Source organism: Eumetopias jubatus, unplaced genomic scaffold (genome assembly GCF_037043125.1).
Source record: "Eumetopias jubatus isolate StellerSeaLion01/CBP00866 unplaced genomic scaffold, mEumJub1_p1.0 scaffold_11, whole genome shotgun sequence".
Taxonomy (NCBI): Eukaryota; Metazoa; Chordata; class Mammalia; order Carnivora; family Otariidae; genus Eumetopias; species Eumetopias jubatus.
The window spans coordinates 58,319,527-58,333,286 of record NW_028274817.1 but is presented as its reverse complement, the minus strand read 5'-3'; the positions used below and the strand labels follow the sequence as shown (position 1 = coordinate 58,333,286).

The window sequence follows — 13,760 nt, the reverse complement described above, 5'->3', positions numbered from 1 at the left end:
ATTACTCAAAGCAATCTACACATTTAATGCAGTCTTTATCAAAATACCACCAGCATTTTTCACAAAGTTAGAACAAATAGTCCTAAAATTCGTATGGAACTACAATAGACCCTGAATAGTCAAAGGAATCTTGAAAAAGGAAAGCAAAGCTGGAGGCATCACAGTTCTGGACTTTGTCAAGTTACATTACAAAACTGTAGCGATCAAGACTGTATGGTACTGGGATAAAAACAGACACATAGATCAACGGAACAGAATAGAAAATCCACAAATGAACCAACACCTCTATGATCAATTAATGTTCCACAAATCAGGAAGGAATATCCAATGGAAAAAAAAAAGAGTCTCTTCAACAAATGGTATTGGGAAAATTGGACAGTAGCATGCATAACAATGAAACTGGACTACTTTCTTACACCATACACAAACATATATTCAAAATGGATGAAAGACCTAAATATGAGACAGGAAACCATCAAAATCCTAGAGGAGAACAAGGGCAGTAACCTCTGTGACATTATCCATAGCAACTTCTTACTAGATATGTCTCCTGAGGCAAGGGAAACAAAAGCAAAGATAAACTGTTGAGACTTCATCAAAATAAAATGTTTCTGCATAGTGAAGGAAACAATCAACAAAACTAAAAGGCAACCAATAAAATGGAGAGGATATTTGTAAGGGCTAGTATCCAAAGTATATAACCAACTTATAAAAATCAACACCCAAAAAAGAAATAATCTAGTTAAGAAATGGGCAGAAGACATGAATAAACATTTTTCCAAAGAACACATCTAGATGGCCAACAGATACATGAAAAAATGCTCAACATCACTCATCATCAGGGAAAGACAAATCAATACTACAATGAGACATCCCCTCACACCAGTCAGATTGGCTAAAATTAACAACACAGGAAACAACAGATGTTGTCAAGGATTTGGAGAAAGGGGACCCCTCTTACACTGTTGGTGGGAATGCAAACTGGTGCAGCCACTCTGAAAAAGAGTATGGATGTTCATCAAAAAGTTAAAAACAGAACCGCCAGTTAAAAGTTAAAAATAGAATGATCCACCAATTGCACTAAGTATTTACCTAAAGGATAAAAAAGTACTGATTTGAAGTGATACATGCACCCCAATATTTATAGCAGAGCTATCAACAATAACCAAATTAAGAAAAGAGCCCAAATGTCCCTCAACTGATGAATGGATAAAGAAGAGGTGGTATGTACATACAGTGGATTATTACTCAGCCATAAAACCAAATGAAATCTGGCCATTTGCAATGATGTGGATGGAGCTAGAGAGTATTATGCATGCTAAGCAAAATAAGTTAGTCAGAGTAAGAAAAAAACCATATGACTTCACTCATAAGTGGAATTTAAGAAATAAAACAAATGGAAATAGAGGGGAAAAAAGAAAGAAAAACCAAGAAACACACTCTTAAACAATAGAGACCAAAGTGCTGATTACCAGAGGGGAGGTGGACAGGGGAATGGGTTAAATAGGTGACAGGGATTAAGGAGGGCATTTGTTGTGCTGAGCACTGGGTTTTGTATATAAGTTTGAATCAGTAAATTCTACACCTGAAACTGATATCACACTGTATGTTAACTAACAGGAATTTAAATAAAAACTTGAGGTAAAAAGACCCAAAAGGAACAAAAAACAGAATGACCAATTGAATTTTCACTAAAAAAGTATTTAGAACACCAAGTTCCCTCTTTACCTCACTCCATGGATGGCACCCTTGTTTATTCTTTATTCTCACCCCTAAAGAAGTTTGAGGTTCTTCTCTGGAGAGGTCTCTGAAATGCAGGATGCCAAAACAAACCCTAACCCTAACCTTAGCCCTGTCCCTATACCTAACTCTATCCCTTACCAATAACTACTAAACTCTACCCCTAAACTAGTTCTAACCCTAAACCTAACCTCTGGAGAGGTATCTGAAGTGCAGGATAGGAGGGACATAGCCTCATTCTAACCATAACCCTAGCTCTAAATCTAATCCTAATTGAAACCCTAACCCCTAACTGCTAACCACTAACCCCCAACCCTAACTCTAATCCTAAACAGATCACTCTGGAGAGGTCTCTGAACTGTAGGATAATAGGCACATTCCCTCACCCTAGGCCTAACTCTAACCCTAGCCCTTACTTAGTCTTAAACTGAACCATAATCCTTGATCTGAGGAAAAAGAAAATTTGGTTCATAGATACAATGGAATATTACTCAGCCATAAAAAATGAAATCTTGCAATTTGCAAAGACATGGATCAAGGTAGAGAGTATTATTCTAAGTGAAGACCTAACCCTAACCCAAACACTAACCCTAACCCCTAACCCTAACCGTGCCCTAACCTTAACCCTAAACTTACCTCTCTGGAGAGGTCATTGAACTGTAGGATAATAGGTGCATAACTTCACTCTGGCCCTAATCCTAACCCTTATTCTGGCCCTAAACCAAACCCTAATCCTAAATGTGAAAAAAAAGATTTCACACACACACACACACACACACACACACACACACACACACACACACACACACACACCATGGAATATTATGCAGCCATTAAAAAGAACGAAGCCTTGCCATTTGCAAGGACATGGAAGAAGCTAGAGAGTAGTATTCTTAGTAAAATTAGTCTGTCAGAGAAAGACAAATACCATATGACTTCACTCAGAGGTGGAACTTAAGAAACAACATAAACAAGGAAATGGAAAAAAAAAAGAGAGGCATACCAAGAAACAGACTCTTAAATATAGAGAACAAACTAATGGTTACCAGGGAGGAGGTGGGTGGGGGGATGGGTGAAATAGGTGATGGGGATTAAGGAGTGCACTTGTGATGAGCACCAAGTATTGTAAGGGAGTGTTAAATTACTACATTGTACACCAGAATCTAATATTACACTATATTTTAACTAACTGGAATCAAAATAAAAAATTTAAAAAAAGAAAAAAAATCAGATTAATTGAATTGCCACAACACACACACACACACACACACACACACACACACAAGCTTCAGCTAAACAAATGGCATTAACCCTAAGCACCAGACTCAAAAGTTTCAGATACCCAGTTTCCTTTTTCCTAATCAATATCATGTGACCAATATAATGACAATAAAAGGAGTGAAGTCATTTCATGAATGATGACTCCACCATAAGTAGAACTATTTTTATCAGATTAATAAAGAAAAGCAGTTCTCAATCCTTTTGGTCTCAGGAATCTTTTACAATCTTAAAAATCAGTGAAGACTCCAAAGAGTTGTTGGAGTTTTTTGTGGGTAATATCTATTGATATTTACCATATTAGAAATTAAAAGAGAGAGGGGCCTGGGTGGCTCAGTTGGTTAAGCATCTGCCTTTGGCTTGGGTCATGATCCCAGGGTCCTGGGATGGAGTCCCACATCAGGCTCCCTGCTCAGCAGGGAGTCTGCTTCTCCCTCTCCCTCTGCCTCTCTCCCCAGCTTGTACTCTCTCTCAAATAAATAAATAAAATCTTTTAAAAAGAAATAAAAACAGAGAAAAACATCTATGTATTGATTCATTAAAAATAATAAACTTGTTGCGTGTAAGCATAAATATTTTTCTAAAGATAAATATATTTTCCAAAGCAAAAAAAAATGTGAAAAGTGATATTAATAAACATTTTTGCAAATCTCTAATACCCGACTTAACAGAAAAGAGCTGGATTCTTGTATCTGCTTCTATATTCAATCTGTTGCAATTAAGTTGTTTTGCTTGAAGTAGAGAAAGAAAATCAGGCCTCACACAGATATGTATACAGAAAAGGGAGGAGTATTTTAATAGCTTTTTTATATAATTGTGCTTATTCTTCTTTGATATGACAGAAGAACTTAAAAAGTGGCAGTTTCTTAAAGGTTGGTTACAATAGAGAATCTGAAACCATATCAATTAACCATCCATATTCTGTTACATAATAATCCACTGGTCTACCTTACACTTTTTTTTTTCTTTGACAAGTACTTGGCAATTTATTTTTTTAATAATTTTATTGTTATGTTAATCACCATACATTACATCATTAGTTTTTGATGTAGTGTTCCATGATTCATTGTTTGTGCATAACACCCAGTGCTCCACGCAGACTGTGCCCTCTTTAATACCCATCACCAGGCTAACCCATCCCCCCACCCCCCTCCCCTCTAGAACCCTCAGTTTGTTTTTCAGAGTCCATCATCTCTCATGGTTCATATCCCCCCTCCGACTTACTCGCCTTCATTCTTCCCCTCCTGCTATCTTCTTTTTTTTTCTTAACATATATTGCATTATTTGTTTCAGAAGTACAGATCCGTGATTCATCAGTCTTGTACAATTCACAGTGCTCACCATAGCACATACCCTCCCCCAATGTCTATCACCCAGCCACCCAATCCCTCCCAACCCCCACCACTCCAGCAACGCTCACTTTGTTTCCTGAGATTAAGAATTCCTCATATCAGTGAGGTCATATGATACATGTCTTTCTCTGATTGACTTATTTCACTCAGCATAACACCCTCCAGTTCCATCCACATCATTGCAAATGGCAAGATCTCATTCCTTTTGATGGCTGCATAATATTCCATTGTGTATATATACCACATCTTCTTTATCCATTCATCTGTCGATGGACATCTTGGCTCTTTCCACAGTTTGGCTATTGTGAACATTGCTGCTACCTTACACTTTGAATGGATTCTGTACTATCTGATTTGATATCATGTGTTGGTAATCTCAAAAATATTGCTTCACTGAGTTATGCAAATCTTCCAAATGTTTAACAGCTGTGATCTCATCAGAAAAGTTTTTTGAGTATTAAGATGTCAAGCTCACAGTGTCAAATAAAAATTTTTCAAAGCTAATTTTTTGCTTCAAAGCTCAAATTTTATCATTGACAAAAATATTGCCAGTTGTTTCCCATGAAATAACAGGATCCCTTCCATTCATTTTTGAGGAAACATCTACCAAATACCCAAGTTTAAGTAACCATAGTTTGTCAATCATTCTTTTTTTAAAAGCTTTTATTTATTTATTTGAGAGAAAGAGGAAGAGCATAAAGGGGGAGAGAGAGAGAGAGAGAGAGAAGCAGACTACCCGCTGAACAGAGAGCCTATCATGGGACTCGATCCCAGGACTCTGAGATTGTGACCTGAGCCAAAGGCAGACGCTTAACCGACTGAGACACCCAAGCTCCCTGTCAATCATTCTTTCAAGTAAAAATGGTGTTCCATGGAAAAAGTGGCTAGTTCAGCTTAGAACTCAAAAAATCACACAAGTGCTTTGTTTTGATGGTATGCAGCTTCTGGTACATAGTTCTTTATACACAGCTAAAGTTCTTTACATGTACTTCTCATTTCATCCCACAACATTAAAAAGAAGTATACTTGGGGCGCCTGGGTGGCTCAGTTGGTTAAACCGCTGCCTTCAGCTCAGGCCATGATCCCAGGGTCCTGGGATCGAGCCCCACATCGGGCTCCCTGCTCATGCAGGAAGCCTGCTTCTCCCTCTGCCTGCCGCTCCCCCTGCTTGTGCTCTCTCCCTCTCTCTCTCTCTCGCTCTCTCTGTGTGTCAAATAAATAAATAAAATCTTTAAAAAAAAAAGAAGTATACTCAAGGGTTGGGATTTGAGAAATTTAAAAATTGTTAACACCTCATCAAGGACATTTTGAAGTAAAACTTGCATTTTTTTAAACTGCCAAGTACGTAGCAATGAGTACAATGACTACTGACATAATTTGTAGTCACTGCTTTGGCTGTGCCAAGGTGTCAGAAGTTTTACAAATAGTATCTTAGTATTATTATAAAATAGTTTTGACCTTGAGGACCCCCTGAAGGTGTCTTATGGATGCCCAAGAGTAGACAGACCAAACATTGAGAACTACTGTTCTAAAACATAGCCCTTAGTAGGGATGAAAAGAATGGAATATAGAGGGCAAAAAGAAGCAAAGAAAAAAGAAAAAAAATGGTCCAGACTTTCAGGAAGACACTTGCACAAAGCAATCACTTTTTCCCTAGCTCTTCTAATACTCACTAGTATCCTAATATGGCCTCTAATAGAAGTCATCATTTATGGTCTAGAGAAATAATTGTTTATTTGTTCATCACCTGATTTGTTCTTTTCAGATCTTAGATGGACTGAACTAGCATAAGAAAATATCCTCTCTGCTCTCTTCCCATGATCAACTACAGAAGTTGCATGGCTTCAAACTACTGTATCTAAAAACATATCTATCCTGTTCAAAGAGGTTTCTTTTCAGTCACACTAATCCAATTCTTGGAAACAGGTCAGAAAAGAAATTAGTGAGTGAGTTACTCCAATATACCTCTTTTGGTTACATGGACTTCTATATTTTCCATTAATAAGTACTCTGTAAGTATTTGTTCATGTGAACTTAAAGATCACACAGCTTTAACACTGATTGAAGAGAAAAAACTGTAAGAAATTTTAAGATGTAAACATTTATAAAACTATCTCTTGAAAATGACTCAAGAGGGCAAGGGTTTAGTATTTTCAAAAATTCATTTTTAGGGGCAGCTGGGTGGCTCATTCAGTTGAGCATCTGACTCGATTTCAGCTCAGGTCGTGATTTCATGGGTGGTGGGATCAAGCTCTGGGTCTGGCTCTGCACTCAGCAAGGAGTCTGCTTGAAATTCTCTCCCTCTTCCCCTCCCCCCACTTGTGTGCATGCACGTGCATGTGCTCTCTCTCTAATAAATAAATCTTTTAAAAATTTCATTTTTAATTCCTATACTGTAATATCAATAAGTAAAAAAATTGTAATCCACGAACGTTAAAAGGTATGTGTTGTATAAATATTACTTGGCATGTGAAATACAAGGAAAGCTAATCTGACAATTTCAGACATATTTTCATGTGTTTTATTTGATGTGTTTTAAAATAATTAATGTAAGCTGTTTGCTATACTACATTCCAATCCATACATTAATGATCATTAATAGCATTATACTTGGTGTGTTCAGTACAGAATTTTATATGTTTATTTCATGATGATAATATAAGCTTCTTTGAAATACAACTTTAAAATGATTTTAATGGTGTTCTCCCCTATTAAATATGCTATAAAAATATCTAATTGCAAGGCTTTATGTAGGCCATAATTCCATTTATTGCATTTTAACAATGGAACTTTTGCAGACAACTAAATAAGGCCACAGCCCAAAGTTTCTCGGAATTTCTCCTACACTTTGATTTGCAGCTTTGGCCAAATTCCCGCATAGGTTCAGCATATAACAAGTCACATCTACCCAATGCCCATGCAAATGATGTAGTACTGACAAGTATGCAGGTTCACATCCTAGGAAAAAAGAAATAAGCCACCTCCTTAATATTTCTTTTGTTGATGAACTGCATGAAGATCAATACTTTGTATTTTAGTATTACAAATTTTAAAAAGGCTTCTATGATATCCTTGTTAAACTGAAGTTCCTGCACAAAGCTGAGTATTTCCTGAATTTAAGGACTACATTGACAACTTGTCCACATATTGCTATATTTAATGTGAAGATGTTATCGAAGACACTACATTATGTTATATTGTATTTTATGAATCCCCATGAGAAAAAAAAATTTTCTCGTCTGTTAGATCTGTTTACAACCTTACAGATACTGTCATAATCATGCAATTAAAAGTATCAACTTCTTTATAATGGCTGCCAGAAATTTTAAGACTTCATTTTGGTCCCACTTCTAGGAGACTTACAGGCTTTTATGTCATTTGTAAACGACAAGATTATATCACTGGCTTCATCTAATCTTTCCTGCTGTAATCATCTCAACTTATTTTTAATTTTATTTTATTTGATATTCATCTATGAAAACCTTAAATCATTTCTGGAGCAAAGCTGGATATAAATAAATATACATATGACTAGATATATACATCAAATGAAAAAGCAATGATTTTAATGACTTCAAATGTTTGCCTGGTGAAATTTTAAAGTTGAAATTTAAGCATTTATACATTTTGGATATAAAAGAACTGCATCTCTGTTCCTCTAAAATTAACATCATAAAAATACCATGTAAAATAATTAAGACAATATTGTACTTTAAGAAATTTAAAAAAACATATAGGTATGCAGAATGCACATGCCTACTCTACAGGTCAGTTCTATAAGCACATCCCACACACACAATCTTTTAAAGTTTTACTCTCCCCAGTACAAGTATTCAGGTCTTATCTCCTTGTCTTCATATACCTCCTGTACCAATTTACTATTAAACCATAATCTACCATAGTCTGCCTTTGTTGTGTCCTGAAAACATTTCTCTGTATTTAATATGTTACATTCTATACCACACAGATATCAGATTACTTTAAGACAATTAACGTCAATTTTATATTCACTAATACTGCTTTTATAAATGTGCACATACTGGGTGTTCAATAAATATCTTTCTTTTAAAATGATTCAGATCATAATAATCACCATTCAGCTGCCCCACTTTTCCCTTTTGAAACTAAATATCAGACACCCTCAAATTAGTAGCTTCACTTTATCTTTCTCCCCTTACATTGTTGTTGTTGTTGTTGTTTTCTTAAGGGCTGTTAATTACTGTGTATGTACAGTAAATTTCATGTCTTGGATGTCATTAGCTGTACAAACATCAAGAACCAGACCTACACACTTCTGAGAATCTTATGCCAGTAAGCACTTAACAGTTTCAATGATTTCAGAGTTAATCTTTCTCAATTTTGCTTCCTCCCTTGAAATTTAAGCTCCTTGAAGGCAGGAGTTTCACATCATCTATATGTCACCCAGTACCTGCCCCTGCTGTAATTTATATACATACTACTTAACAGATAATAGGTGAATTCATGCACTCATATATGAATTGGTAATACATTCTGACATTTGTGATAGAGCTAAGGAATATAGATAAAATCACTAGGAAAGAGCAAGCTGTGATCATGCCAGTATATGAACAGAGAAAAAAGGAAGACTTTAAAAAAAAATCAAACTACTTTGATATAGGCAGCTAATATAGTATGCTATATTTTGTCCTAAAAAATGAGTGAGCCCATGGTACTGGAAAACACTGATTATTACACATAAGTATAAAGAAATGGGACTAAAAGTACAACAGAAATAAAAAGAGTAAAATCAGAGAGTTACCTTTGTGTGTATCCTTTGACAAATTTAGAAATGGCATATTTTCCAAATGTCTATCTATATATATATTATTTTGGCTAAATGTTCAGAAGAGAAAAAAAATAAAGCATTTATTACCTTTCCAAAGGATCCCTGACCAAGAACCTTGAGCAACTCAAACTGTGCAGGATCTGCCTTCTCATATCCTTCCTTAACATGATGAGTAATAGGGATTTCTTTAACAACACCTTCATCCTGTAAAAAGAAATCCAAACAACACTCAAATCCAGTTGCAACATCTAATGATTAGCTCCATTTAGAACCAGAAATCACACTAGAAATTAACTGACTATCCAACCCTTTCATCTTAACACAGAGTTTTATGGGCTACTAGTATATTCACTTCCCTATTTTCTAACACACAGAGATACACAACCACCCCTATTATATAACTGCATGTAAATATAAGCACATAAAATCTATGCTTCAGGATTCCCTTCCAACTAGGTAGTGACAAAAGAAAAACATCAACAACTAACAGTTTTAAGGCCCTCACTGGAGGGGTGCCTGACCGGCTCAGTCGGTTGAGCATGCAATTCTTAATGTTTGTAGAGCATGTGATTTGATCTCAGGGTCATGAGTTCAAGGCCCACATTGGGTGTAGAGCCTACTTAAAAAACAAAACAAAAGACCCTCCCTGGAGTATGAATTATGAGGTGGCTGCAGAGAAAGTCAAGAGACAGATAAAACCTTGTAAATTATAGGGCATGGCAAAATGTGTGAGCTTCAAAAGTTCTCTGAAATGGAATTTCAGTAGCCTTAATTTTAAGTAGTGATATATGAATGTTTAAATGTCCAACTAGCTACATCATTGAACAGAAAAACTGGCTATAGGCAAACAAAATCTGCAAAGCCCAAACACATGTTTCCAGGCCATGACCCTATTTTTGTTGAAACTTTGTATATAAATGATATGCCAAATTTCCTACCACCTGGGTCAGGCAGAAAAGAAGCCACCCAGGGAGTGTTCCTGCTTTTTGATGTAGGACTCTATTCAGCTGTGAAGATTATACTCAAGTGAGGTATAATTCTAGTCCCTAGAGAAGCACAGTAGCTAGGATGAAAAAAACCTCAAGTATATTACATATCACAAAATATCAAGACCTGGGATATAGTATCCAACATTCTAACTATAGAGGAAATAACTGAGGCCCACAGAGTTTAAGTTCACATGACCAGTTAATCACAATGTCTAGAAGTCTTGGTAGCTTTCCAGAACACCACATTAAATTCTGGTCTGGATGGCAAAAACATTCTCAATCAATTCATGCATTAATTGATTGATTAATAAATAGTGACTATGGCCCAAGTGGGCATGAGCAGAATCCCAAGTAAACTAGACTTCATGGCAGCTAAAATAACTTCCATGTTACACAAATAGTCAAACATTCACTCTCTCATGAGGGTAGGCAAAGGAATTTTAGCTTTAGGTATCTGTAATCACTAATCAGCCAGAAATGACGAATCAGCTCTAAAAGTATGTCCATAGATGTTTGTTATACATTAAAATAGTATTTCAGCAGACTCCTAAGTAGATATGAGAGTAACTTTCCCCAAAAAAGTCAAAAACTTTTTTTAATGGAAATACATATGCTTTGCAGCTACCATTCTGGGATTAAAGTACAGCATATCTGTATGCACCTTGGCAATAGAATATGTGTAAAACAAAAGCAATATCACTGTATACTCTTAATATTATGGTTAACTGAGTTTTCACCACATACTATGAATGTACTACTGGTCTTCAGAGCATATAATATGAAAGAAACCTGAAAGAACCTGAAAGAACACTAAAAGAAGAGTCAGTAGACTAAGTTTTGCTCCTAGCTCTGCCATACATAAGATAAGCAGCCTTGGCCAAATCACAAACTATTCTTCTTCACTGTTCTCACATGACAAACAGGTTATATCAGATGGGTCTTTAAGGTTCTCCACAAGTCTGTGATTCTATGCTGAACACAGTACAGCATTTTTACATTTAAGTACTTTAGTTTCTGCCATTTAAGATCATCATTATAAACATGGGTCATGATGACATTAGGTTTTTAAAAATGTTCAGAGATAGGAAACAACTGTACTCTATTCTAGTTACTATCACCAAGGAAACAACTATACTCTAGTTAGTTTCACCAAACCTAAGAATGTCTTCCAAATGAAAGTGTCTGCCCAATGCTTCTTCTCTTAATTAAAATCCACAGATGCCCATCTTTCAAAAAATAACATACCTTTCAATTTTTGGCAGCATTACCATAAAAAGTTTCCAACATGAAAATACTACTAGATTAGAAAAGACCACTTTCCCCAGTGGATAGCCCCCATAAAATATTGTTACACTGTGTTCTAATAACTCATTACCTTGTCTTTCTCTCCCACTAGACTGTGAGCTTCCTGAATGCAGGTATTATCACATTCATCTCTGCATTCCTAAGGCATACCACAATATTTGTTTGATTTTATGGGAGCAGACAGCCACAGAAATTGATGCAATTTCATAAAAAGGGAATGAAGGAAAACTTGTTTTAATTTATATATATATATATATATGCATATAAATTATGGGCTACTAGTATATATATATATATATATATATATATATATAGTCACTTTCTTTGGTATTTATTATGGCATAAAAATAATTTGTATTCATTATGGTATAATAATACCATATAATACCATACAATAATACTTGTTTTAGTTTATGTATATAAATTGTTAAATATATATAAATATGTATATATAAATTATGGGCTACTGGTATATTCACTATATATATAGTATTTATTATTTTTTTAGTATAGTTGACATATAATGTTACATTACTTTCAGGTGTACAAGGTAGTGATTCAACCATCCTATATGATATCCTATGCTCATCACAAGTGTAGCCACTATCTGTCACCATACAATGCTATTATGATACCAGTGACTATATTCCCTAATGCTGTAGCTCTTATTCCCATGACTTATTCATTCTGTAACTGGAAGCCTGTATCTCCCAATTCACTTCATCCATTTTGCCCATCTTCCAGTTCCCCTTCCCTCTGGCAACCATTAGCTTATTCTCAATTGTAAAATGAAAGATTTTAAAGATAAATTAACTAGTAAAAAAAAAACCCTCAAAATTATTTTTTTAAAGATTTTATTTATTTATTTGAGAGAGAGAGAATGAGAGAGAGAGAGCACGAGAGGGAAGAGGGTCAGAGGGAGAAGCAGACTCCCCGCTGAGCAGGGAGCCTGATGTGGGACTCGATCCCAGGACTCCAGGATCATGACCTGAGCCGAAGGCAGTCGCTCAACCAACTGAGCCACCCAGGTGCCCTCAAAATTATTTTTAAATGCCTTGAAAAAAAAGGAGAAAAATACTTATCCAGAATTAATTTTTTAATATATAAAGGAAATAGGGAAACAGGAATTCATTCTGGATAATGGAATTGTGTCAGTTTTGAACAGAACTGACTTTATTTCCAAATTTAATGAAATAAGTATTTTTCCTTAGAGTGTGAGGAATATAAACATTTTTCCAGATTATTCATGGTCAGTATTTTTATTACACTGTGTTGTACTTAACATAAATGAAGGGCATAATGACTTCAGAATCTGTACTTTTTAAAAATGCTGATATTAACTTACTGATTGGTCATCTGTTTACATATGGTCCTAAGCAAACCACTTACTATGCATTGTATTACTAAGTTATGGCCAGTTTGCCTTTAAGTAAACAGTAGTTTACAATGCCCTAGCTGCAAATAAAAATCACTAGTAAAATAAATATTTATTTAATATATATGTTTGAGTCCTACCCACCCTCAAAGATTATGGTTCAGTAGAACTAGGGTGAGACCTAGCATTTTTTAAAACCTACCCAGATGATTCTGATACATGCTCACGATTGAACAGTACTATTTAGGTGCTTCTAACATACAGTTATATAGGTATATAAATATAGATATCTACACAAATACACACACACACACAACTTATTACAGAAGTGTTTTATAATTTGCATGTGCTCTTTTTTTTTTTTACTGTCAAATTATCTGATACTCTGTGTCATCATTTCCAATATTGGTCTTTCTTATTTCATCTTCTCTCCAGCCCATTCTTGTCTACTGCCTAACATTTCTCAGCCTCTCCAAGGCTATATTTATTAATGTTTACTATTAAAACATTTTTTTTGTCATCTGCAGCCTTCCTTCCTTCCTCTACTTCACTTTCTTCTGGTTCTGCAACATTCCAGCTTTAGACTGGCAGCATTCTAGCCTGAAATAAAATAGTAATGTACCTATCAGCAATCCATTTGTTTTCTCCTAAGAGTGAATCATCTTCAAAAAATTTTCTCTATCCTGGTATAATAAAGTTGTGATATATTACATAATCTTCCCATATATACTGCCTTTCATCTTTAATTATTCACTCATTCAGAAAAATCAACAGCATTCATGAAGCATATGCTATGTATTAAGCACTGTGCTACCCACTGGGGACACAGAGATAAAATTTGGACTTGAGGATAAAAAATTTTGTCAGATATATCACTTCCCTTAATGAAACAAAAACGTATACAATATGTTAAT

The 13,760-nt window shown here is 35.3% G+C and overlaps 1 protein-coding gene across 2 annotated transcripts in view; it reads right to left on the bottom strand.

Moving 5' to 3' along the window:
• Positions 1-13,760, bottom strand: part of RPS6KA6 (ribosomal protein S6 kinase A6) — a 198,415-nt gene that overhangs the window by 121,474 nt on the left and 63,181 nt on the right. For both annotated transcript variants that reach the window (XM_088028978.1, XM_028101479.2), the window contains exon 3: positions 9,265-9,381. In XM_088028978.1, the coding sequence (XP_087885104.1) occupies positions 9,265-9,381 (117 nt within the window). The remainder of the gene's footprint in view (positions 1-9,264; positions 9,382-13,760) is intronic.